Source organism: Sciurus carolinensis, chromosome 8, assembly GCF_902686445.1.
Source record: "Sciurus carolinensis chromosome 8, mSciCar1.2, whole genome shotgun sequence".
Taxonomy (NCBI): domain Eukaryota; kingdom Metazoa; phylum Chordata; class Mammalia; order Rodentia; family Sciuridae; genus Sciurus; species Sciurus carolinensis.
Window position 1 is genome coordinate 122,689,488 of NC_062220.1, and position 24,346 is coordinate 122,713,833.

A 24,346-nucleotide genomic window follows, 5' to 3' on the forward strand; every position below is an offset into this window, starting at 1 on the left:
GATAAAGGAATGAAAGGAACCCACATCTTCAGGAGGCCTGAGGCATGTTTGGGTAGGGAGAGTTTAGAGATCAAAGACAGTGCCCCACTAAACTAAAAGGCTTGATGCACAATATTCTTGTGCGGGAATGAAGCATCTCTCTCTGCTGGGTATGGAGGACAAAGGAAGGAACCATTCTGCAGAGGCAGTGTGGGGGCCAGCAGCTGGGGTAGCCAATTCCTGGCAAACCTGAGTTTGGCTTGAAACACAGGCCTAGCAAACCCACACTGCACGACATAGAATGTGCCTAAGTGACTAGGAGAAAATTAAACTGTTCTTGGAAACCTACCAGGCTCTCTGCCTTCCTCTTCAATCCAGCTGCTTGATGGACAGTCTGGGATAGATGCACCTGGCCAGGGCAGGGGCAGGAAAAGATTGAGTTTGGAGACTGAACCCAACACTAGGAAATGTGGGGTCCACAGATGACATAGTGAACTAAAAATTGGTGGCTCTACCACACAAGTGGAACCCAGGGGAGATTCCTAGGGTGCAGTCTTCCAAAATGGACTAGCAATTGCTGGGCTCTCCAGACCAACTGGCATTCAGCAAAGAACCTGGAACATACCTAAACCTAAATTCCGCCTCCAGGAGTTCTGCCTATGGGATTACCTCTCTTACTCCAGCAACCCCAGCCTGAGGTGAAGCAAAGCATCATACTCCAGATGACCCCACCTACCACTGCTGAGAAGGGAAGGCTGAGAATCTTTTGAACTCCAACGGAAACAATTCTTTAACTTTTCAGCAAAACAAACCCACATAAATAGTTATCTCATACTAGACAAAAGTGCCAAAAACATTGGAGAAAAGAAAGCCTCTTCAACAAATGGTGCTGGGAAAACTGGAAATTCATATGTAGAATAATGAAACTAAACCCCTATTTCTCACCTGGCACAAAACTCAACTGAAAGTGGATCAAGGACTCAGGCATTAGATCAGAGACCCTGTGCTTACTAGAAGAAAATGTAGCCCAATTTTCTATCATGTTGATTTAGGAACTAGATTCCTCAGCAAGATTCCTAAAGTACAAGAAATAAAATCAAGAATCAATAAATGGGAAAGTAGCAAACTAAAAAGCTTTTTCACAGCAAAGGAAACAATCAAGAACATGAATAGAGAGCCTACAAAATGGAGAAAATCTTTGTCACCTGCACCTCAGATATAGAGCACTAACCTCCAGGATATATAAAAGACTCAAAAAACTTAACACCAAAAATCCAAATAACTCAATCAATAGATGGGCAAGGGAACTGAACAGGAACTTCACAGAAATACGAATAGTCAACAAATATATGAAAACATGTTCAACATCTCTAGCAATTACAGAAATGCAAATTAAAACTACACTGAGATTTCATCTTACTCCAGTCAGAATAGCAATTATCAAGAATACAAGTAACAATAAAATGTTGGCAAAGATGTGGGGAAAAAGGCAGACTCATACATTGCTGGTGGGACTGCAAATTAGTGCAACAACTCTGAAAAGGAATATGGAGATTCCTCAGAAAACGTGGACTAGAACCACCATTTGACCCAGTTATCCCGCTCCTGGGTCTATACCCAAAGGACTTAAAATCAGCATACTATAGTGATTTGGTCACATCAATGATTACAGAAGCTCAATTCATAATAGCTAAGCTTTGGAACCAACCTAGATGTCCTTCAACAGATGAATGGATAAAGAGAATGTGGTATATATATACAGTGAGTATCATTCAGCCATAAAGATGAATGAAATTATGGCATTTGTCAATAAATGGATGGAACAGTAGGATATCATGCTAAGTGAAGTAAGCCAATTACAAAAACCCAAAGGCTAAATGTTCTCTCTGATATGTAATGCTAACACAAAATAAATGTGGAGTGAGGAATAGAAGTTCATTGGATTAGAAAGAAGGGAATGAAGGGTGGCGGGGGTAGCAATAGGAAAGACAGAATAAATTGGACATACTTTTCCTATGTTCTTTATGAATATATAACCAGTGTAACTCCCTATCATGTACAACCACAAGAATGGGAAATTATATTCCATGTATGTATAATATGTCAAAACACACTCTTAATGTCACATATACCTAAAAAAAAACAAATAAAAATAAGTCTTTATAAAGCAACTCCAATATCTGGGCTTCCTTAGAACAGTTTCTATTGATGCTCCTCCCTCTCCTCACCATTTAAGGTAATTAAAAGTTCTTTGGATTTTTAGAAGTCTGCGGAAAGCTTCGAGAGTTATGAGAAAATTTACTTTGACAATATTTGCCTACATTGTCATTGGTTTTATGGAGAAGCAAATTTTTAGAGGTCCTTACTTCACCAATTCCACTGATGTTCTTTGTACAATTTTTTGTGTAGATATGCGTTTTCACTTCCCTTAGGCGTAACATTAGAAATAAAAATTCTAGGTCATTCAATAACTTTATTTCACATTCTGATGAGTTGCCAAACTGTAGCTATGGCATTTTACATTCTCATTGTACATTTCCACATGCTTGGCAATATTTATTATTGTCTATCTTTTGTATTATAGACATTCTAAGGGATAGCAGTTGGTGGGTTTGATTAGTATTTCCACAATGTCTAATAAAGCTGTACATCTTTTCATGTGCTTTCTGGTTATCTGTATATCTTCTTCAAGAAATATCTGTCAGATCGTTTGACCATTTTAAAATTTGATTACCTGTCTTTATTCTTTTTTATATCTTTATTTTATTTATTTATTTTTAAGTTGTGCTGAGGATAAAATCCAGTGCCTCACATGTGCCAAACACTCTACCACTGAGCCATCTTTGTTCTTGAATTTTAAGAGTTCTTTACATAAATACATTATCTTGAGATATCTTATGCAAAAGGTGAATTGTCTTTTTCACTTCCTTGTTGGTATTGTTTATTTTTAGCACATAAGATTTTATATTCTGATGTAGTCCAACTTTCCAGTTTTTCTTTTGTCACTTGTGCTTTTCATGCTGTATCTAAGAAGGCTCTGATTAGTTCAAGGTCACTAAGGTACATTCCTACGGTTTCCTGTCATATTTTTAGAGTTTTGTCTCTTACATTTACTCCCACACTCCCAGCTCTTACATTTAGTTTCAATCTGTTTAATTTTTGAGTGTGAATGAGAGATTGGGATCCAAATTCATGTTTTTGCATGAAAATCCAGTGTCTCCAACCATTTGTTGAAGAGTATTTTTTCCTTCATTGAATTTTCTGGGCATCAATGTCAAAAATAAACCAACAAGCCAGGCATGATGGCATTGCTTGTTGTCCCCAGTACTTGGGAGGCTGATTCAGGAGTTCGCTTGGGTCCATAAGTTTGAGATCAGCCTGGATAATATAGTGAGACCCTATCTCAAAAATAAGTGGCTTGCAGGGCTGGAGTTGTGGCTCCGTGGCTTGCCTCTATGTGTGAGGCCCTGGGTTCGATACTCAGCACCATATATAAATAAATAAAATGAAAGATTCATTGACAACTAAAAAACATATGAAAAAAATAAATAAATGGCTTGGCCATGGTGGTGAATGCCTGAAATCCCTGTGACTCAAAAGAGTGAGGCAGGAAGATGATGAGTTTAAGGCCAGTCTGGGAAACTCAATGAGACCCTATCTCAAAATAAAATTTTAAAAAGGGCAGGGGATGTGGCTCAGAGGTTGGACATCCCTGACTTCAACTCTCCATACCAAATAACCATTACTGTAAGGTTATAAATTTCTGGACTCTCAATTCTAAAGCTGAACTGAACCCTACTTCAACTAAATTGGCACCACACTGTCTTCATTTCTCAAGAGTTACAGCAAGTTTTAAAACTGAGGATAGGTATTATAACTTTGTTGTTTTAGTTTTTTTTCCCAAGATATTTTGGGCTATTCCGGGTTCCCTGTAATTTCATGTGATTTTTAGGATTAGCTTTTCAATTTCTACAAAGACATTGTGAATATTCTGATATATATTATATTGAATTTGTAGATCAATGAGGAAGTACAGCTGTCCTAAAAATAATGCTTTTTGGGCAGGAGGGAGTGGGGGAAGGAAAGACAGTGTACTGAGACAGACATCATTACGTACATGAATGATTACACAAATGGTGTGAATCTACACTGTGTACAACCATAGAAATGAGAAATTGTACCCCATTGTGAACAATGAATCAAAATGCAGTCTGTAAAAATAAAAAAATATTGCTTTTCAATCCATGAACACAGGATGCTTTTACTTTTATTTAGATCTTAATTATTTAAAAAAATGTTTTATAGTTTTCAGAGTGCAAGTTTTACACTTCTTTGATTAAACTTATTCCTAAGTGTTTTATTCCTTTTGGTGCAAAAGTAAATAATAATTTAATTCTTTTTTTTTCTTTTCTGAAGGTATCTTGCTCTGTTGTCCAGGCTGGTCTTGAACTCTTGGGCATAAATTATCCTCTCCACTTAGCTTCCTAAGAAGTTAAGATCACAGGCATAGAACACCATGATCAGGCTTGATTTTATTTTCACACTGTCCATTATAATTGTGTAGAAATAGAATTGACTTTTTGTATATTGCCCTTGAAATCTGCAATCACGCTGAACTTGTTTATTAGTTCTAATAGTTTTTAATTGGATTCATAAAGATTTTCAATATAGAAGCTCATGTCATCTACAAATAATTTTAATTCTTCCTTTCAAATCTAGATGCCTTATCTTTCTTTTTCTTATGTTACCTCCCTGACTATATCCTCTGGCCCAATGTTGAACAAAAGTGGCAAAAAACAGATACTCTTCTTGTTTCTGATCTTAGGGGAAAAGTTTTTAGTCTTTCATTATTAAGATGTTTCACTATGGAGGTAATGGTTGTGTTTTTTTGCAGATGCCTTTTATCAGGCAGAAATTCCCTTCTATTCCTAGTTTGTTGAATATTTTTATCTGAAAGTTTGAGGTTTTGTCAAATGCTTTTCCCATGTCTACTGAGATGACAATTGGCTTTTGTGCTTTATTCTATAAACGTTATATTGATTTTTTGATACTAAACTAATTTTGTATTCCTGAGATAAATCCAATTTGGTCATGGTGTACAAGCCTTTTTATGTTACTAGATTCAGCTTATTAGTATACTATTGAGGTTTTTAAATCTACATTCACAGGGGACATTAGTCTCTGGTTTTCTTGTGATGATCTTTGATTACTGGCCTCATAAAATGAACTGGGAAATGTTCCCTTTGGAAAAGTTTGTGAAGGTTTAATATTATTTTTTGAATAGTTGATGAAATCCACCAGTGTAGACATATAGACAAAGCTCTGCTTTGTGGATAATTTTAATTTTTTAAAAAAATTACTAATTCAGTGTCTCAAATTGTTATAGGTTTATTCAGGTTTTCTACCTCTACTTTCACCTGTTTTGGTTAAAAAAAGAAAAGTTTTACCAGATACAGCTATGCCCATTCATTTACATACTGTCTATGCCGTCCTATATCAAAACTTCAGAGTTGAGTAGTTGTGACAGAGACTGTACAGTTCACAAAGCCAAACACACTTAGTATCTGGGCCTTTATAGGATAAATTTGCTGACCTCTGGCTTAGGAGAATTAAAATCAAAGTTAAGGGGCTGGAGTCAGGGTTGCCTAATATGTGTGAGGTCCTGGGTTTGATCCTCAACAACACATAAAAAAAAATAAATAAAATAAGTTTTTTAAAAAATCAAAGTTAACTCTGCTAGTAAAACTAGAGCAAAAGGGTTATGAGGAAAGTGTAAGTGTTGAGTGAATTTTCAGGTAATTTACTTAAGGTTACACCTATAACATCAAAATACCATCTAGTTTTATGACTGTCAGCTCAAAGTTCCATTCCTGTCTTACCCCTCAGAATCACTCTTTATGGGGAAACAAACACATTCAGACCAGATTATGTACCAAGATCCAGGTTCACAGAACAGAGAGTTCCAAAGTAAAATGCATTCTGAGCAAGAAGGAGAAGAGTAATAAAGTCAAACTGAATAACAGTTCTCTTTCAGTTGAGAGAAAAAGCAAAATAAAGCCTTAAACAATCATAGCTTTCCCAATGATTTTTTGGCAGTGCTATGAATTGAACCCAGGACTACATGTATGCTAGGCAAATGCTCTACCACTGAGCTATATACCCAGTCCTCACAATGATTTGTGAATAGCAAGACGGGGTATCAGTGAGGACTCTCCCAGGTTCTTCCCTGGCCTCACAAAGGTAGAATGAATCAATCCATCCTTTCTGTGCCCATATTACCTTGAAATTTTACCCTAAAAGCATCTGTCACATAGATTTTACCCATGTTTGTGACTTCCTCACAACTTACTTCAGCATCCTTCAGCTCTAAAATACGCTCTATGCTATGCAATCTTCCCTCAGCCATCCCATCAAAAACGTTCTCCATTTTCTTTACTAACAGCCACAACTAAACTGTTGCTACCCAACATAATGGTTAGCAATGTCCAAACCACTTCCATAGGAAGCCAAATGTAGAGTTACCACATTAAAACAAACAAACAAACAAACGAACAAACGAACAAACAGTTCTACAAATAGCACCTAACAGGGGTTTGTAATGTCATCAGGGATATCATTGCAGCTGTTAGAGGATATCACATAGAAAATGTTCTGGGTATAAAATTATTCCTTTCATGGAAAACCTTGGCAATCAGACCCAAACAAGCTCTGTGATAGGTAATATCACAATAATGTTATTTCATGTGTAAGTGTAATGGGAATGTCCACTATTCCAGATTTGGTGAGGGGTTTCTACAAAAATATTGTCATTCCAACTTTACCATTAGCTCTGACAATAATAAATGAGACTAAATGGAAGCTTTGGACCCAGTCACTGAAAGGTCCAGGAACTCTAACAAATCCTTTAAATTATATCAAAGAACTTCCAGGTCAAGTGGGAAGACAAATTTGTCAATACATTAAAGAATTTTCCATTTTATTGAAGAAATACTACAACTTTCCCTTTTTTGTTCCTTCTCAAAGACTAATGCCAGGCCATCATTCAATTCTATTATCTCTGAAAAACATCCAATCCATCACCAAGTCCTAGTCATTTCAACACCAAAGTCTCCCCCTCTAATATCGCTGTCTCCATCCAAACCACAGATTCTTATTTCTCTGGGGGGTTGCTGAGTGCAAGAGATTTGCCCTAAGGTGGACAGCAATACTCCCTCCCTCTTTGTTTTTCACCTTTCTCATGTATGTCTCTTACTCTAGAAAAGACTACAAGGTTTATATCTGCCCACCAACTAGTCTCTCAGCCTTCAGTCTTCATAGTTTTCCATCCTCAGCATCACTGGCTTCTATCTCACAACACTGTTAAAAAGAAAAATTAATCACATCACTTTCCCTTAAATATGCTACAGAATTCCTATAAGATAAGAGCACACACCTTAGTCTGGTCCCCACCTATCTCTCCAACATTGACCCTCTCTCTGCCTCTTATGCACCCTACAGATACCAACCACAGTGGATGACTCCCAGGAAGAACCATTCTCTTCCATTTCCAAACCTATGCACATATTGTTTCTTTTGAAAGTATACTTTTATAGCTGGCAAAATGCAGATGCCCTAACTGCTGTGGGCCCTCCCTGACTTAAGGTATTCTCATGGCTCCCACTTTTCTCTCTTCTGACATTTGACAATTCTCTTAAGTACTAGAATTCTGCATACATACTTTACATTTACAGACCAGTGAATGGCCAGGATTGGCTATTAAAAATCTATGTCCAATTAGTGGTAGCACTATTGCCTAGTATATGTAAGGTCCTGGGTTCAAGTTCCAGCATCTCACTCACAGACACACACACACACACATAGACACACACACACACACAAACACAAAGAAGATCTATATCCACATTTTCAAATATACTACAGGCCTGAATTATCTGATGACTTTATTAGCTACTAGGAATGAAAAAATGGAGGATGGAAAGATATCATTTTCATTATAAAAGGACCTGAGAAGCCAAAGTTAGTCAGAAGGGATAAAGAAGGACATTTCATACTGCTTAAGGGAAGCATAAATCAGCAAGACATAACAATCATAAACATCTATGCCCCAAACAGTGGCTCATCCATGTATGTCAAACAAATCCTTCTCAATTTCAGAAACCAAATAGACCATAACACAATAATACTAGGTGATTTTAACATGCCTCTCTCACCAATGGACAGATCTTCCAAACAAAAGTTGAACAAAGAAACCACAGATCTCAATAACACAATCAATAATTTAGACTTAACAGACATTTATAGAATATACCATCCAACCAAGAGCGAATACACTTTCTTCTCAGCAGCACATGGATCCTTCTCTAAAATAGACCATATATTATGCCACAAAGCTAATGTTAGCAAATACAAGAAGACAGAGACACTACCTTGTATTCTATCAGATCATAATGGATTGAAGTTAGAAATAAATGAAAGAGTAAAAAACAGAAACTACTCCAACACCTGGAGATTAAACAATATGCTATTATATGATGAATGGATAACAGAAGATATTAGGAAGGAAATTAAAAAATTCTTAGAGGTAAATGAGAACAAAGAAACATCATATCAAAATCTCTGGGACACTATGAAAGCAGTACTTAGAGGAAAATTTATTTCATGGAGCACACTCAATAAAAGAAGTAAAACTCAACAGATAAACGACCTAACACTATAGCTCAAAGCCCTAGAAAAAGAAGAACAGAACAATACCAAAAGTAGTAGAAGACAGGAAATAGTTAAACTCAGAGCTGAAATCAATGAAATTGAAACAAAAGAAACAATACAAAAAATTGACAAAATAAATAGTTGGTTCTTCGACAAAATGAACAAAATTAGAAAAAAAAAAGAAGGACCTGAGTAATATTTCATTAAATCCTTAAAATAGAGCTTAAAGAATACTTTTTATAAATCCATATACTCCCTTGTAAATCTATTTACTCTATAAAACTTCAAAAATTCACTTCTCAAAACTATGCTAGAAATAGTTTATAGAATAAACATAAGTAACTTGATAGACTATAGTAGATAATGGGAATTATCCATTTAGAATTATTTGATTAAATAATCCAGTTAGAATTATTTGATTAAAAGTTCAGATTTCTTTGTAATCTTTATTTCTTTCAGTCTCAAGTCTACTTCTGCCTTATATTTGCAACAATCTCAATCTAACCATTCCCCTCTAATATTAGACCTGTAAGTTATAACAGTACAGCCCCTGAAGCTTACCTGAGCTGAGATGCCTATAAGGAGCAGCCACTTCTGGAATTCATCAGTTCGGTAGTGGATCATCTGGCACCCAGCCAGAATAGCATGCCTATCAAACATCTTCATGGGCTGGGAGTCACCTTCCATGTTCCAGTGATAGACCATGGTCTCAGTCACCAAGGCAATAGTGTTCGCAGAGATCCATTTCCAAAATATCACCTCTTCTGTCATAGTATGAGACTTCATTTTACTCTTCATCTCAATATTAAAGATCTGAAGAGTCTTCCCAGCTAGTATTTGATGTGATAGAGATTAGAGAAAGATAAATTAAAAATCGAAAAGGCAAATTCTTATTCTTTTAATTCCAAATCCTTTCAATATTACTCTAAGTTGAATATTTAAAACTAATCTGATTAACAAGGAAAAAAGGTTGCCTGACCATATTTTGATGTTTAAATATTAAAAAGAACTTCGTATACATTAGATTCTTCTTCAGAAGAATAACAACAAAAAATTAGTTCTACTGAAACAAGAAGCAGTTTTAGATTGATTTCTTCTAGTTTTAAAACTCTTTTCTGGGGCTGGGGGTGTAGCTAGTGATACATGTGCTTAATATGTGAAAGGTCCTAGGTTCAATCCCCAACACCAAAAACCCGCCAAAACCAAAATTTTTCTATATAAGTTAGCAAGAATATAAGACATCCTTTCTTTTCTTTTTTTTCTTTTGCTTATTTATTATTTTAAGCAGTGCTGGGGATTGAATCCTGAGTGTGACACATGCTAAATAAGTACTCTACCACCAAGCCACACCCCAAGCACAAGACATTCTTTTTTGATTTGAACACAATCACACGTTCCTGTTAAATCAATTTCTCCATATAATAGGGTTACTTTGTTTTAAATTTTAGACTAGTGTTGTCATTTGAAATGTACCTAGTAAGACACATTTCAGGAACTGAGGTTTTACTTTTATTTAACTTTAAACAGTTTCATGTGGGAGGATAGGATAGGACAGCACAACTCTTGACAAAAGAATTTAGTATCCAACTTCTGGCAAGAGATATATTGTTTCCAACATTGGCAAGGAGCTGATTTCTGATGTTGGAATCTATTTAAAACTTAGAGCTCTCTGGGTGTGGTGGTACATGCCTGTAATCCCAGTGATTCAGGAGGCTAACGCAGGAGGATTGTGAGTCGGAGGACAACCTCAGTAACTTGGTGAAACCCTGTCTCAAAAATTAAAAGGACTGGGGACATAGCTCAGTGTAGAGCACCCATGGATTCAATCCCCAGAACCAGGGAGGGAGAAAAACCCTTAGCACTAACATAAAATATTGAAATATTGTTCCTCCCTAAGATCAGGAACAAGGCAAGGATTATTTCTCTGACCAATTATTTTGACATCATACTGGATATAATAGTCAGTGACCAATTATTTTGACATCATATTGGATATAATAGCCAGGCAAGAAAAATAAAAGGTAAATAGATGTTTAAAAAAGTAATAGTAAATCTCCCTTTTTTTCAGACAGTATAATTATTTACAAATAAGGATTTACAAAGAAAACACCAAGGAATTAAATATCTATAAAACAATTCTTAGGGGGGTTTCGGGATGGCGGACTGGAGGGTGGCTGCATTTGTGTTGCTCCGGGACTCGGGATTGCGGGGGGAGATGTTGGGAGACTTGGGACCAGCTCAGGGCTGCTGGGTGGGTCTCTCCCGTTGGGAAGGCGTCCTGGATGGGGAGGTGGTCCTGGAACGCAGGGAACTTTGTGGGGTGGAGTTGCCCAGCGGGACACCCCTCCCCCCGCTGGAGCAGTGGACTCGGACGACTGGGAGCATCGTGGAGGGGGCCGCTCAGCACGGTGCTTGGACTCGGAGCGACCGCTGGGGCTCCGGGTGGCTGCTCAGAGGGGGAGCTGTGTGGTGGGCTGTTTGGACTCAGAGCGACCACTCCTGAACACCGGCAGGGGCTGCCTGGAGGAGGAGCACGGTGGGTAGCTTGGACTTGGAGTGACTGCACTGGAGCTATAGGTGGTTGCCAGAGGGGGAGCTGTGTGGCGGGCTGTTTGGACTTGGAGCGACTGCTCCTGAACACTGGGGAGGCTGCCTGGAGGAGGAGGAGGAGCATGGTAGGTCGCTTGAACTTGGAGTGACTGCATCATGGCTCCAGGTGGCTGCTCAGAGGAGGAGGCGAGTGGTGAGTTGTTTGGACTCAGAGCAACCGCTCCTGAACACTGGGGGGCTGCCTGGAGGAGGAGCGCGGTGAGTCGCTTGGTCTTGGAGCAGCTGCACCAGAGCTCCAGGCGGCTGCCTGGAAGAGGCGTGCGGCGGGTCGCTTGGACTCAGAGCGACCGCTACTGAACACCCGGGGGGCTGCCTGGGGGTGGAGGAGGAATGGGGCAGATCGCTTGGACTCGGAGTGACTGCCCAGGGCTGTGGGCGGTTGGCGGGAGGGGGAGGCACGCAGTGAGTTGCTTGGACTCCTAGTGACTGCACCAGAACACCGGGCAGCTGTCTGGAGGAGGTGGTGTGCGGGGGGTTGCTGGGACTCGGAGCGACTGTTCAGGGCTCCAGGTGGCTGCTCAGAGGAGGGGCCGCATAGCCAGGCAATTAGGTGCAGAGCAGGGTCCCAGGACCTAGGCGGCTTCTTGGTGGAAGAGCCGCACAGAGACACGCTTAGGGGCAGAGCGAAGGTTCCAGAACTGCGGGCAGATTCTCTGAGGAGAGGCAGCCTAAGGAGACTCGTCTGCGAAGGGTGAGGCTCCCAGGCCCAGGAGGTAGGTCTGGGCCCCTGGGAACGTTGCAGAGGAAGGCAGCCCAGCCCAGGCGGTAGTTGTAGATTGAGGGGAACCTCTAGGAGGGGAACTGACCAGTGAGACCTCCCCACTGGGTGAGTCTTCCCTGCTGGGTGAGGTTTTCCCACAAGGACGGTAAAACCAGAGACACAGGCCCAAACAGGCCTTGCCTCAGCTTGCAGCCTAGTTCCCCTTTGGATGACCATTGGTCAACAAGTGGAGGCACCTCTGCCCACTAGCAGGGAATATACCCCACCTGAAGGCCACCACCCCTAGAGAGGCAGCTTCCTTGTGGAGCACCACATTATCAACTTCCTCCAAGATTTCAGGCTACTGAAGGATAAGAGGGGATATACTAGAAATCTTCAGGGACATTGTAAGTCAGTAGAGGAAATCTGCACTATCTCAGCAGTCCACTGATACCTGAACAATATGAGAAAACAAGGGAAGAAAATGCCCCAAACAAATCTAGATGTTACATCAATAAAATCCAATGACAGCATGGCAGAAAAAATGACAGAAAGGGAATTCAGAATGTACATAATTAAAATGATCAGAGAAGCAAACGATGAGATGAAAGAGCAAATGCAGGCATTGAATGATAGCACCAATCGACAGTTAAAAGAGCAAATACAGGAAGCAAAAGATCATTTCAATAAAGAGTTAGAGATATTGAAAAACAAACAAACAGAAATCCTTGAAATGAAGGAAACAATAAACCAAATTAAGAACTCCATAAAAAGCATAACCAATAGGACAGAACACCTGGAAGACAGAATCTCAGATATTGAAGAAAAAATATTTAACCTTGAAAACAAAGTTGACCAAACAGAGAAGATGGTAAGAAATCATGAAAAGAATCTCCAAGAAATATGGGATATCATGAAAAGACCAAATTTGAGAATTACTGGGATTGAGGAAGGCTTAGAGAAACAAACCAAAGGAATGAAAAATCTATTCAATGAAATAATATCAGAAAATTTCCCAAATCTGAAGAATGAAATGGAAAGTCAAGTTCAAGAGGCTTACAGGATTCCAAATACACAAAATTACAACAGACCCACACCAAGGCACATTATAATGAAAATACCTAACATACAAAATAAAGACAGAATTTTAAAGGCTGTGAGATAAGAACCAAATTACATTCAGGGGGAAACCAATATGGATATCAGCAGATTTTTCAATTCAGACCCTAAAAGCTGGAAGGACCTGGAACAACATTTTTCAAGCTCTGAAAGAAAATGGATGCCAACCAAGAATCTTATACCCAGCAAAACTTACCTTCAAATTTGATGATGAAATAAAATCATTCCATGATAAACAAAAGCTAAAAGAATTTACAAAAAGAAAGCCAGCATTACAGAACATTCTCAGCAAAATATTCCATGAGGAAGAGATGAAAAACAAAGAAGCAAATCAGAAAAGGGAGGAATTATCCTAAAGGAATTGTCAAATAAAGGAGGAACCAAATCGTGTCAAAATAAATAAATAAATAAATAAATAAAATTTAAAAAAATGAACCAAATGACCGGGAATACAAATCAATCTCAATAATAACCCTGAATGTTAATGGCCTGAATTCATCAATCAAAAGACATAGACTGGCAGATTGGATTAAAAAGAAAGATCCAACAATATGTTGCCTGCAAGACCTCACCTCATAGAAAAAGATACCCATGGACTAAAGGTGAAAGGATGGGGAAAAACATACCATGCACATGGACTCAGCAAAAAAGTTGGAGTATCCATCCTCATTTCAGATAATGTGGACTTCAAGCCAAAGTTAGTCAGAAGGGATAAAGAAGGACATTTCATACTGCTTAAGGGAAGCATAAATCAGCAAGACATAACAATCATAAACATCTATGCCCCAAACAGTGGCTCATCCATGTATGTCAAACAAATCCTTCTCAATTTCAGAAACCAAATAGACTATAACACAATAATACTAGGTGATTTTAACATGCCTCTCTCACCAATGGACAGATCTTCCAAACAAAAGTTGAACAAAGAAACCATAGATCTCAATAACACAATCAATAATTTAGACTTAACAGACATTTATAGAATATACCATCCAACCAAGAGCGAATACACTTTCTTTTCAGCAGCACATGCATCCTTCTCTAAAATAGACCATATATTATGCCACAAAGCTAATGTCAGCAAATACAAGAAGATAGAGACACTACCTTGTATTCTATCAGATCATAATGGATTGAAGTTAGAAATAAATGAAAGAGTAAAAAACAGAAACTACTCCAACACCTGGAGATTAAACAATATGCTATTATATGATGAATGGATAACAGAAGATATTACGAAGGAAAATAAAAAATTCTTAGAGGTAAATGAGAACAAAGAAACATCATATCAAAATCTCTGGGACACTATGAAAGCAGTACTTAGAGGAAAATTTATTTCATGGAGCACACTCAATAAAAGAAGTAAAACTCAACAGATAAACGACCTAACACTACAGCTCAAAGACCTGGAAAAAGAACAGACCAACACCAAAAGTAGTAGAAGACAGGAAATAGTTAAACTCAGAGCTGAAATCAACGAAATTGAAACAAAAGAAACAATACAAAAAATTGACAAAATAAATAGTTGGTTCTTCGAAAAAATAAACAAAATTGATAAACCTTTAGCCACACTAACAAAGAGAAGACGAGAGAAAACCCAAATCACTAAAATTCGGAATGAACAAGGAAATATCACAACAGACATGATTGAAATATAAAACATAATTAGAAGTTATTTTGAAAATCTATACTCCAACAAAATAGAAAATTTCGAAGACATCCACAGGTTTCTAGAGACATATGAATTGCCAAAACTGAACGAGGAGGACATACACAATTTAAATAGACCAATTTCAAGTAATGAAATAGAAGTCATCAAAAGCCTACCAACAAAGAAAAGTCCGGGACCAGATGGGTTCTCAGCCGAGTTCTACAAAACCTTTAAAGAAGAGCTCATTCCAATACTTCTCAAAATATTCCATAAAATAGAAGAGGAGGGAACCCTCCCAAACTCATTCTATGAAGCCAATATCACCCTGATACCTAAACCAGACAGAGACACATAGAGGAAAGAAAATTTCAGACCAATATCCTTAATGAACATTGATGCAAAAATTCTCAACAGAATTTTAGCAAATCGCATACAAAAACATATTAAAAAGATAGTGCACCATGATCAAGTGGGTTTCATCCCAGGAATGCAAGGTTGGTTCAACATCAGGAAACCAATAAATGTAATTCACCATATCAATAGACTTAAAGTCAAGAATCACATGATTATTTCAATAGATGCAAAAAAAGCATTTGATAAAATACAGCACCCCTTCATGCTCAAAACACTAGAAAAAATAGGGGTAGTGGGAACATTCCTTAACATTGTAAAGGCCATCTGTGCTAAGCCCATGGCTAATATCATTCTAAATGGTGAAAAACTGAAAGCATTCCCCCTAAAAACTGGAACAAGGCAGGGATGCCCTCTTTCACCACTTCTTTTCAATATCGTCCTTGAAACTCTAGCCAGAGCAATTAGACAGACCAAAGAAATTAAAGGGATACGAATAGGAAAAGAAGAACTCAAACTATCCCTATTTGCTGATGATATGATTATATACTTAGAGGAACCAGGAAATTCCACCAGAAAACTTTTAGAACTCATAAGTGAATTCAGTAAAGTAGTGGGATATAAGATCAATGCACATAAATCTAAGGCATTTTTATACATAAGTGATGAATCTTTGGAAAGAATAATTAGGAAAACTACCCCATTCACAATAGCCTTGAAAAAAATAAAATACTTGGGAATCAATCTAACAAAAGAGGTGAAAGACCTCTACAATGAGAACTACAGAACACTAAAGAAAGAAATTAAAGAAAACCTTAGAAGATGGAAAGATCTCCCATGTTCTTGGATAGGAAGAATTAATTTTGTCAAAATGGCCATACTACCAAAAGTGCTATACAGATTCAATGCAATTCCAATTAAAATCCCAATGATGTACCTTACAGAAATAGAGCAAGAAATTATGAAATTCATCTGGAAGAATAAAAAACCCAGAATAGCTAAAGCAATCCTTAGCAGAAGGTGAAGCAGGGGGTATCGCAATACCAGATCTTCTACTCTACTACAAAGCAACAGTAACAAAAACGGCATGGTATTGGTACCAAAACAGATAGGTAGATCAATGGTACAAAATAGAGGACACGGACACAAACCCAAATAAATACAATTTTCTCATATTAGACAAAGGTGCCAAAAATATGCAATGGAGAAAAGAGAGCCTCTTCAACAAATGGTGCTGGGAAAACTGGAAATCCATATGCAACAGAATGAAACTAAACCCATATCTCTCACCATGCACGAAACTAAACTTAAAATGGATTAAGGACCTCGGAATCAGTCCAGAGACCCTGCAGATTATAGAAGAAAAAGTAGGTCCAGATCTTCAACATGTCGGCTTAGGACCAGACTTCCTCAACAGGACTCCCATAGCACAAGAAATAAAAGCAAGAATCAATAACTGGGATAGATTCAAACTAAACAGCTATCAGCAATGCGAAGAAAGAGCCTACAGAGCGGGAGAAAATCTTTGCCAATCATACTTCAGATAGAGCACTAATCTCCAGAATCTATAAAGAACTCAAAAAACTCTACATCAAGAATGCAAATAATCCAACCGACAAATGGGCTAAGGAAATGAATAGACACTTCACAGAAGATGATCTACAAGCAATCAACAAACATATGGAAAAATGTTCAACATCTCTAGCAAGAAGAGAAATGCAAATCAAAACTACCCTAAGATTCCATCTCACCCCAATTAGAATGGTGATTAGCAAGAATACAAGCAACAACAGGTGTTGGCGAGGATGTGGGGAGAAAGGTACACTCATACATTGCTGGTGGAGCTGAAAATTAGTGCAGTCACTCTGGAAAGCAGTGTGGAGATTCCTTAGAAAACTTGGAATGGACCTACCATTTGACCCAGCTATCCCACTCCTTGGCCTATACCCGAAGGACTTAAAATCAGCATACTACAGAGATACAGCCACATCAATGTTCATAGCTGCTCAATTCACAATAGCCAAATTGTGGAACCAACCTAGATGTCCTTCAATTGATGAATGGATAAAAAAACTGTGGTATATATATACAATGGAATATTACTCAGCCATAAAGAATGATAAAATTATGGTATTTGCAGGCAAATGGATGAAGTTGGAGAATATCATGCTAAGTGAGATAAGCCAATCTCAAAAAATCAAAGGACAAATGATATCGCTAATAAGTGGATGATGACACATAATGGAGGATGGGAGGGGTTAGTGTTAGGGTTAGAGTTAGGGTTAGGGAGGGGGCAAGAATGGAGGAAGGAAGGACTGTTTAGAGGGAAAAGAGAGGTGGGAGGGGTGGGGAGAAGGGAAAAAATAACAGAATGAATCAAACAACATTATCCTATGTAAATTTATGATTACACAAATGGTATGCCTTGACTCCATGTATAAACAGAGAAACAACATGTATCCCATTTGTTTACAATAAAAAAAATTCTTAGAATAGGTGAATATAGCAAAACTGCATGATACAAGATCAATAAGAATACTGAATTTAGAAATTCTAGCAACAATCTGAAAATAAAATTAAAAAGAATTATAATGCATAGAATCCAATGACAGTATGTTAGAAGAAATGTCAGAAAAGGACTTCAGATTATACATGATTAATATGATTCGTGAAGCAAAGGATGAGTAAGAGAACAAATGCAGGCAATGAATGATAATACCAATAAGCTGAAAGAGCACCTGCAAGAAGCAAAAGATAATTTCAACAAAGAGATAGAGATTCTCAGAAAAACCCAAACGGAAATCCTTGAAATGAAGGAAACAATAAACCAAATAAAAAACTCAATGGAAATCATCACCCAAAGACTAGACCACTTGGAAGACAGAACCTCAGACAATGAAGACCAAATATTTAATCTTGAAAATAAAGTTGCCCAAACAGAGAAGATGGTAAGAAATCATGAACAGAATCTACAAGAACTATGGGACATCATGAAAAGACCAAATTTAAGAATTATTGGGATTGAGGAAGGCACAGAGATACAAACCAAAGGAATGAACAACCTATTCAATGAAATAATATCAGAAAATTTCCCAAGCCTGAAGAAAGAAATGGAAAATCAAATACAAGAGGCTTACAGAACACCAAATGCACAAAATCACAACAGATCCACACCAAGGCACATTATAATGAAAATGCCTAACATGCAAAATAAAGATAGGATTTTGAAGGCTGTGAGAGAAAAGCATCAGATTACATATAGGGGGAGACCAATACGGATAGCAGCCAACTTCTCAACCCAGACTGTAAAAGCTAGAAGGGCCTGGAACAACATATTTCAAGCTCTGAAAAAACATGGTTGCCAACCAAGAATCCTATACCCAGCAAAACTAACCTTCAGATTTGAAGATGAAATAAAATTCTTCCATGATAAACAAAAGTTAAAAGAATTTATAAATAGAAAGCCTGCACTACGGAATGTTCTCAACAAAATATTCCATGAAGAGGAAATGAAAAACAACAATGGAGGTCAGCAAAGGGAGGAATTACCTTAGAGAAAAACCAAAGGAGAAACCAAGTCAACTTAAAAACCAAAAATAAGCCAAATGACTGGGAATACAAATCATATCTCAATAATAACCCTGAACGTTAATGGCCTAAACTTATCAATCAAAAGACATAGACTGGCAGAATGGATTAAAAAGAAAGACCCAACAATATGTTGCCTGCAAGAGACTCATCTCATAGAAAAAGACATCCACAGACTAAAGGTGAAAGGATGGGAAAAAACCTACCATGCACATGGACTCAGTAAAAAAGCGGGGGTTTCCATTCTTATATCAGATAAAGTGGACTTCAAGCCAAAGTTAGTCAGAAGGGATAAAGAAGGACATTTCATACTGCTTAAGGGAACCATAAATCAGGAAGACATAATGATAGTAAATATTTATGCCCCAAACAATGGTGCATCCCTGTACGTCAAACAAATTCTTCTCAATTTCAGGAATTACATAGACCACAACACAATAATTCTGGGTGACTTTAACGCATTGCTCTCACCACTAGATAGATCTTCCAAACAAAAAAGTATAATGCCACCAAGAGTATAACCTTTAGGAGTAAATTAAAAAGATATGCAAAACTTCTACACAATAAAGCATAAAATGTGCCTAAGAGAAATGAAAAGCTTAAATAAAAGTAGGTACATGAATCAGAACATTTACTGTAATTTCTCCCCAAATTTATCTGTAGGTTAAGTGTAATCCCAACTAAAATCTCAGCATCCTTTTAAAATTTAAGTATAAAAAGCTGATTCTACAATATATATGGAAATGTAGAGGATAGAGAATAGTCATAAATATTTTAGAAAAGAGCAATGCTGGAAGACTTAGTGACTTAAATGCTATAATGCTACAGTAATTGTGTTATGATCATAAGCATAAACTTACAGATCAATGAAAAAGAGTAGTCCAGAAATAGCTATATGCAATTGATCTGACTAAAGGTGACAAGAAAAAAAAATCACATGGAATCTCAGAGGACTTGGAATAGCCAAAACAATCTTGAAAAAGATGAAAGATGCGAGATCTCACACATACTGACTTAAAACTTATTACAAAGTTAGAGTAAGCAAACAGTGTGGTAATGGTATAAAGACAGACATAGGGACCAATGGAATAGAAAGCCCAGAAATAAATAAATAAATAAAATAAAAATAAAAAATAAAAACAAGAGCTGGCATGTAGATCAATGATAGAGCATTCCTGGGTTCATTCCCCAGTACTGTACAAAAAATAACACTTAACCTAAATTTTTAACAAAAAAGGCACACGATGGTGGTAGGCAGCTGTGTAGATTTTCCTCGAGCTGCTTGTACACTGCTTGTTGGAACCAGGGTGCTTTTTGGAACAATCAAGAAAACTGACAGTCCTTAGTTGCTGATCAGAAATAAGAGAGAAGACACGAATTACTCAAATCACAAATGAAATAGAGCACATCAATGACAACCCTGAAGAAATTAATAGGATTATGAGAGAATATTATGAACAACTGCATGCAAACACTTTAGAAGACTTCAATGACTTGAATAAATTCTTAAAAAGACACAAAAACCAGAAAATTTAGACAGATTTATACCAAGTAGAGAAGTTTAATTAGTAATTAAAAGTATTCCCATGAAGAAAAGCTAGAGCCCAGATTGCTTTCATTGCTAAATTTTGTCAAATACTGAAAGAAAACAAAAATAAAAAGTCTTTCATAGACCCTTTCAGAAAAGAAGATGGACCACTTTCCACCTCAGTCTCCGAGATCAAAATGCACCCAAATATCAAATTAAACAAAGAAACATCTTTCACCTTCCCACTCCCACCCAAAAATCACATACTGATTATCATAAAAATATCCGAAAAATTCTTTTATTTTAGTGAACCAAATACAACAACATACAAAAATGATTATATACCATGACCAAAAGAAACAAGTCAAGGATATCCATTCTAACTACCTGTAAAACTGTCCTGGATATTGTAGTCAATGCAATGTTCAGACAAACAAAATAAACAAAACAAACATAATGCAGATCAGAAAGGAAGGTACAAAACTATTTGCAGATAACATGATACAGTATACAGAAAATGCTAAGAAATACAGAATCCACTAAAATCTAAAATAACTAATGAGTTTAACAAATACACAAAAATTACAATTATACCAAAAAATTACAAATATACAAATATACAAAAATTAATAGTATTTATATATACTAAAACCCCAAAATTAAATTAAGAAACAATTCTGTACAAGATAATATCAAATAAGAACAAAAGACTTTGGAACAAATTTTATGAAAGTGTAGTATTTATACACTGACATACAAAACACTCCTGAAAGAAATTAATTTTGGGGCTGGGGTTGTGGCTCAGTGGTAGAGCTCTGGCCTAGCATGTGTGAGGCACTGGGTTTGATACTCAGCACCACACATAAATAAACAAAATAAAGATCCATTGACAACTTAAAAAATATTTTTTAAAAATCCCATAGACCTAAAAGCAAAAACTAAAACTACAAAATCATTAAAAGGGAATACAGAAAACTGTCATGACTTTGGGTTAGGCTAAATGCTCATAAATGACTCCAAAAGCATGATCCATTGAAGAAAATAAATGGATAAACTGAGCTTCATCAAAATTAAAAACTTTTAGCCAGATGCTGTGGAATATGCCTAAAATCCCAGTAACTCAGGTGGGATAAGACAGGATTGCCAGTTCCAGGACAGCTTTAGCAATTTAAGGAGACTGTCTCAAAATTTAAAAAATTAAAAACAAGGCTGGGGATGTAGTTCAGTCATATAGTATTCCTGGGTTCAATCTCCAGTACTTCCAACATAAAAACAAACATAAAAACAAACAAACAAACAAACAAACAGCTAGATAACAAAACTAGAAAACTAGAAACTTTAGCCTTTAAAAAGATAAGACTGTGGTTTGAATGTGCTTGTTCCCTCTAAGATTCATGTTGAAAACCCAATGCAACAGGGTTGAGAGGTGGGGCCGATTGGGAAGTATTTAGGACATTAAGGATCCACTTGTATCCACCTTTAATTAACACTGTTATAAAAGGGCTTGCTGGAGGAAATCTGGTCCCATTTTGCCCTTCTAATCCTCCTGCCATGTGAAGATACAGCATTCTTCACCTCCAGAAGCTATAGCAACAGGGCACTATCTTAGAAGCAGAAACTGGGTTATTAGAAGACACAAAACCTGCTGGCACCTTGATCTTGATTTCTTAGCCTCTAGAATTGTGAGCAATACATTTCTGTTCTTTATAAATTATTTAGGCTATGGTATTATGGAAGCACAGACTAAGATATCATTAGGAATATGAAAAAGCAAGTTACATACAGAAAGAAAATGCATATATCACAGAGCCAACCAATAATTTGTATTCAGAATATAGAAAGAAATGTTTTAATTCACTAAGACAAATACATGGTTAAGAAATGGGTTAATGCTATGTAAATTTATGATTACACAAATGGTATGCCTTGACTCCATGTACAAACAGAGAAACAACATGTATCCCATTTGTTTACAAAAAAAAAAAAAAAAAAAAGAAATGGGTTAATGGCTTTGGGTTTAGGGAGGTGGGAGGAAAGAAACTGCAAAAGATGTTTTGCTAAGAGTATGCTTAAAAATTACAGCTTACCTATTGCCCTGTATGTTTGTTATGTGTATTTCATTTAACTTTGCTGTGCTGTATATATTGTGTGTATACTGGACAAAGGAGTCCTAAATTTATAATATTTAGTCTCTAGACAATAGAGTTTTCCAATGTATGACAAAAGCAGAGTTAGTAAACTAACACATTTTGTACATTTTGTGTTAAAATTCATAGAAAGGCTGACTTCTGAGAAGGACTTTTGGAAGTGAAATTTTAACACTGCATCTAAGTGACACATATGCCTATATCGCATGTAACAAAGAAGAGAAGGAAATGGAAAAAATGAAGGATTCTAGTCCACAATTTCCTGTGACACATGGGAGGTCATGCCTGATCTTTATTTCTACAGAGATCCTAAAGAGATTTAAAAAGAGCAGGCTGCTGCTGAAAAAGCTGTAACCAAGGAGAAATTTCAGGGCAAAGGGACTGCTCCAGCTCTTGAGTTCACTGCTACTCTACCTGAAGTTGTCTGAAGGTGTGCAGGTGCCCTCTATGCCTATGTAGCAGTTCCTTACTGAAAGCTGGAGAGCCTAGCCAGTCACTGAAGACTGTTCTGCAGCTCCTACTGCTAAGTCCACTCAATAGGCAGGAACAACCACTTAGTGGCCTTGAGTTGTTCTTCTGTAGACACTTAAGCAAAAATAGAATTAAGTTTATGGAAAATAAACACCAATTTCTTTAAAAAACAAAAAGAGTTCCAGCTCTTAAAAAGTCATTTTCTAATTACAAGACCTGACCAGGCCAAGTGAGGGGGTTCAGAAGATTCAAGATGAGAGCCCTTCACTTCCCTGCTTTATCAGAGCCTGTGGAAACCAGTTATGGTTTGAAATGAAATGACAGAAGTGCTGGCAGAGCTCATTTGTAAGTCAATGATCTCTGTAATTCAATTACCACACAAATACTTTCTTCTTTTTTATTTTTCATTGTTTTTGGTATTGGGGATTGAATACAGGAGCACTCTGCCACTGAGCTACATCCCCAGCACTTTTTAGTTTTCATTTTGAGACAGGGTCTTGTTAAGTTGAGGAGGCTGGTCTCCAACCTGAAATCCTCCTGCCTCAGTCTCCTGAGTCACTAGGATTACAGGGGTGTGCTACCATGTCCCGCAGATACCTTCTTTTTAAAATATAGTTTGGCTTATTTTGGTCTAGATTTTTAAAAATACACTATACATCTTCCATGTGCCAACAATTTGTACTACAAGAATCTGAAATCAACCAACAGCCATAGGATTTAAGTAAAAATAGCAGAAAGTCTTCAAATTGTATCTCTTTGGTTCTAGAACTTCACACTTTCCTGTACAAAACAGCACTCAACACTGTTATAGGTAAAGAAATTAATATGAAGTGTGTGTGTGTGGGTGCCCACAGAAAGGCCATGCTGCTCTCCTGCTGGACAGAAACCATCTCACAGAATGCCAACTTTAGACAAGGATCCTCTAAGACTAGATTACAGGGAGATACCAAAGCAAGGCTCCTTTAGAATTTTGTCTAAACAGGCAAAAACAAGGTTATGTGCAATCTTCAAACTAACAACACCCCTCTTCTTACAGCTAGAACAAGTGACATGCTGCTTCTTTACCAATTACAGCTTTTAAAAAAATGTTTTTTGTAGTCGTATATTTAATAGTAGAACCTATTTTTCATATATTAATATAAGCATAAATACATCTTATTCTAATTAGGATCCAAGTCTTATAGATGTATATGATGTACTGTGGTGTATTCATATATGTACACAGGAAAGTTATGCCAGATTCATTCCACTGTTTTTCCTATTCCTATCCCCACATCCTCCCCTTTTTTCCCCTTTGTCTAATCCACTAAACTTCTATTCTTCCTCTCCCCTCCATGTTGTGGGTTAACATTCACATAACAGAACATTTGATCTCTGGTTTTGGGTACTGGCTTATTTCACTTAGCAGATAGTCTCCAGATCCATCCATCTACAGCAAATATAACTACAGCAACTGAAGTTGTTATTCTTCTTTTTGGCAGAGTAATATTCTATTG

General features: G+C 37.1%; 1 protein-coding gene across 4 annotated transcripts in view; it reads right to left on the reverse strand.

The window, feature by feature from the left end:
- The window catches only part of Cltcl1 (clathrin heavy chain like 1), a 143,633-nt gene that overhangs the window by 84,410 nt on the left and 34,877 nt on the right, over positions 1–24,346 (reverse strand). For all 4 annotated transcript variants that reach the window (XM_047560149.1, XM_047560148.1, XM_047560151.1 and 1 more), the window contains one exon: positions 9,247–9,515. In XM_047560149.1, coding sequence (XP_047416105.1) covers positions 9,247–9,515 — 269 coding nt within the window. The remainder of the gene's footprint in view (positions 1–9,246; positions 9,516–24,346) is intronic.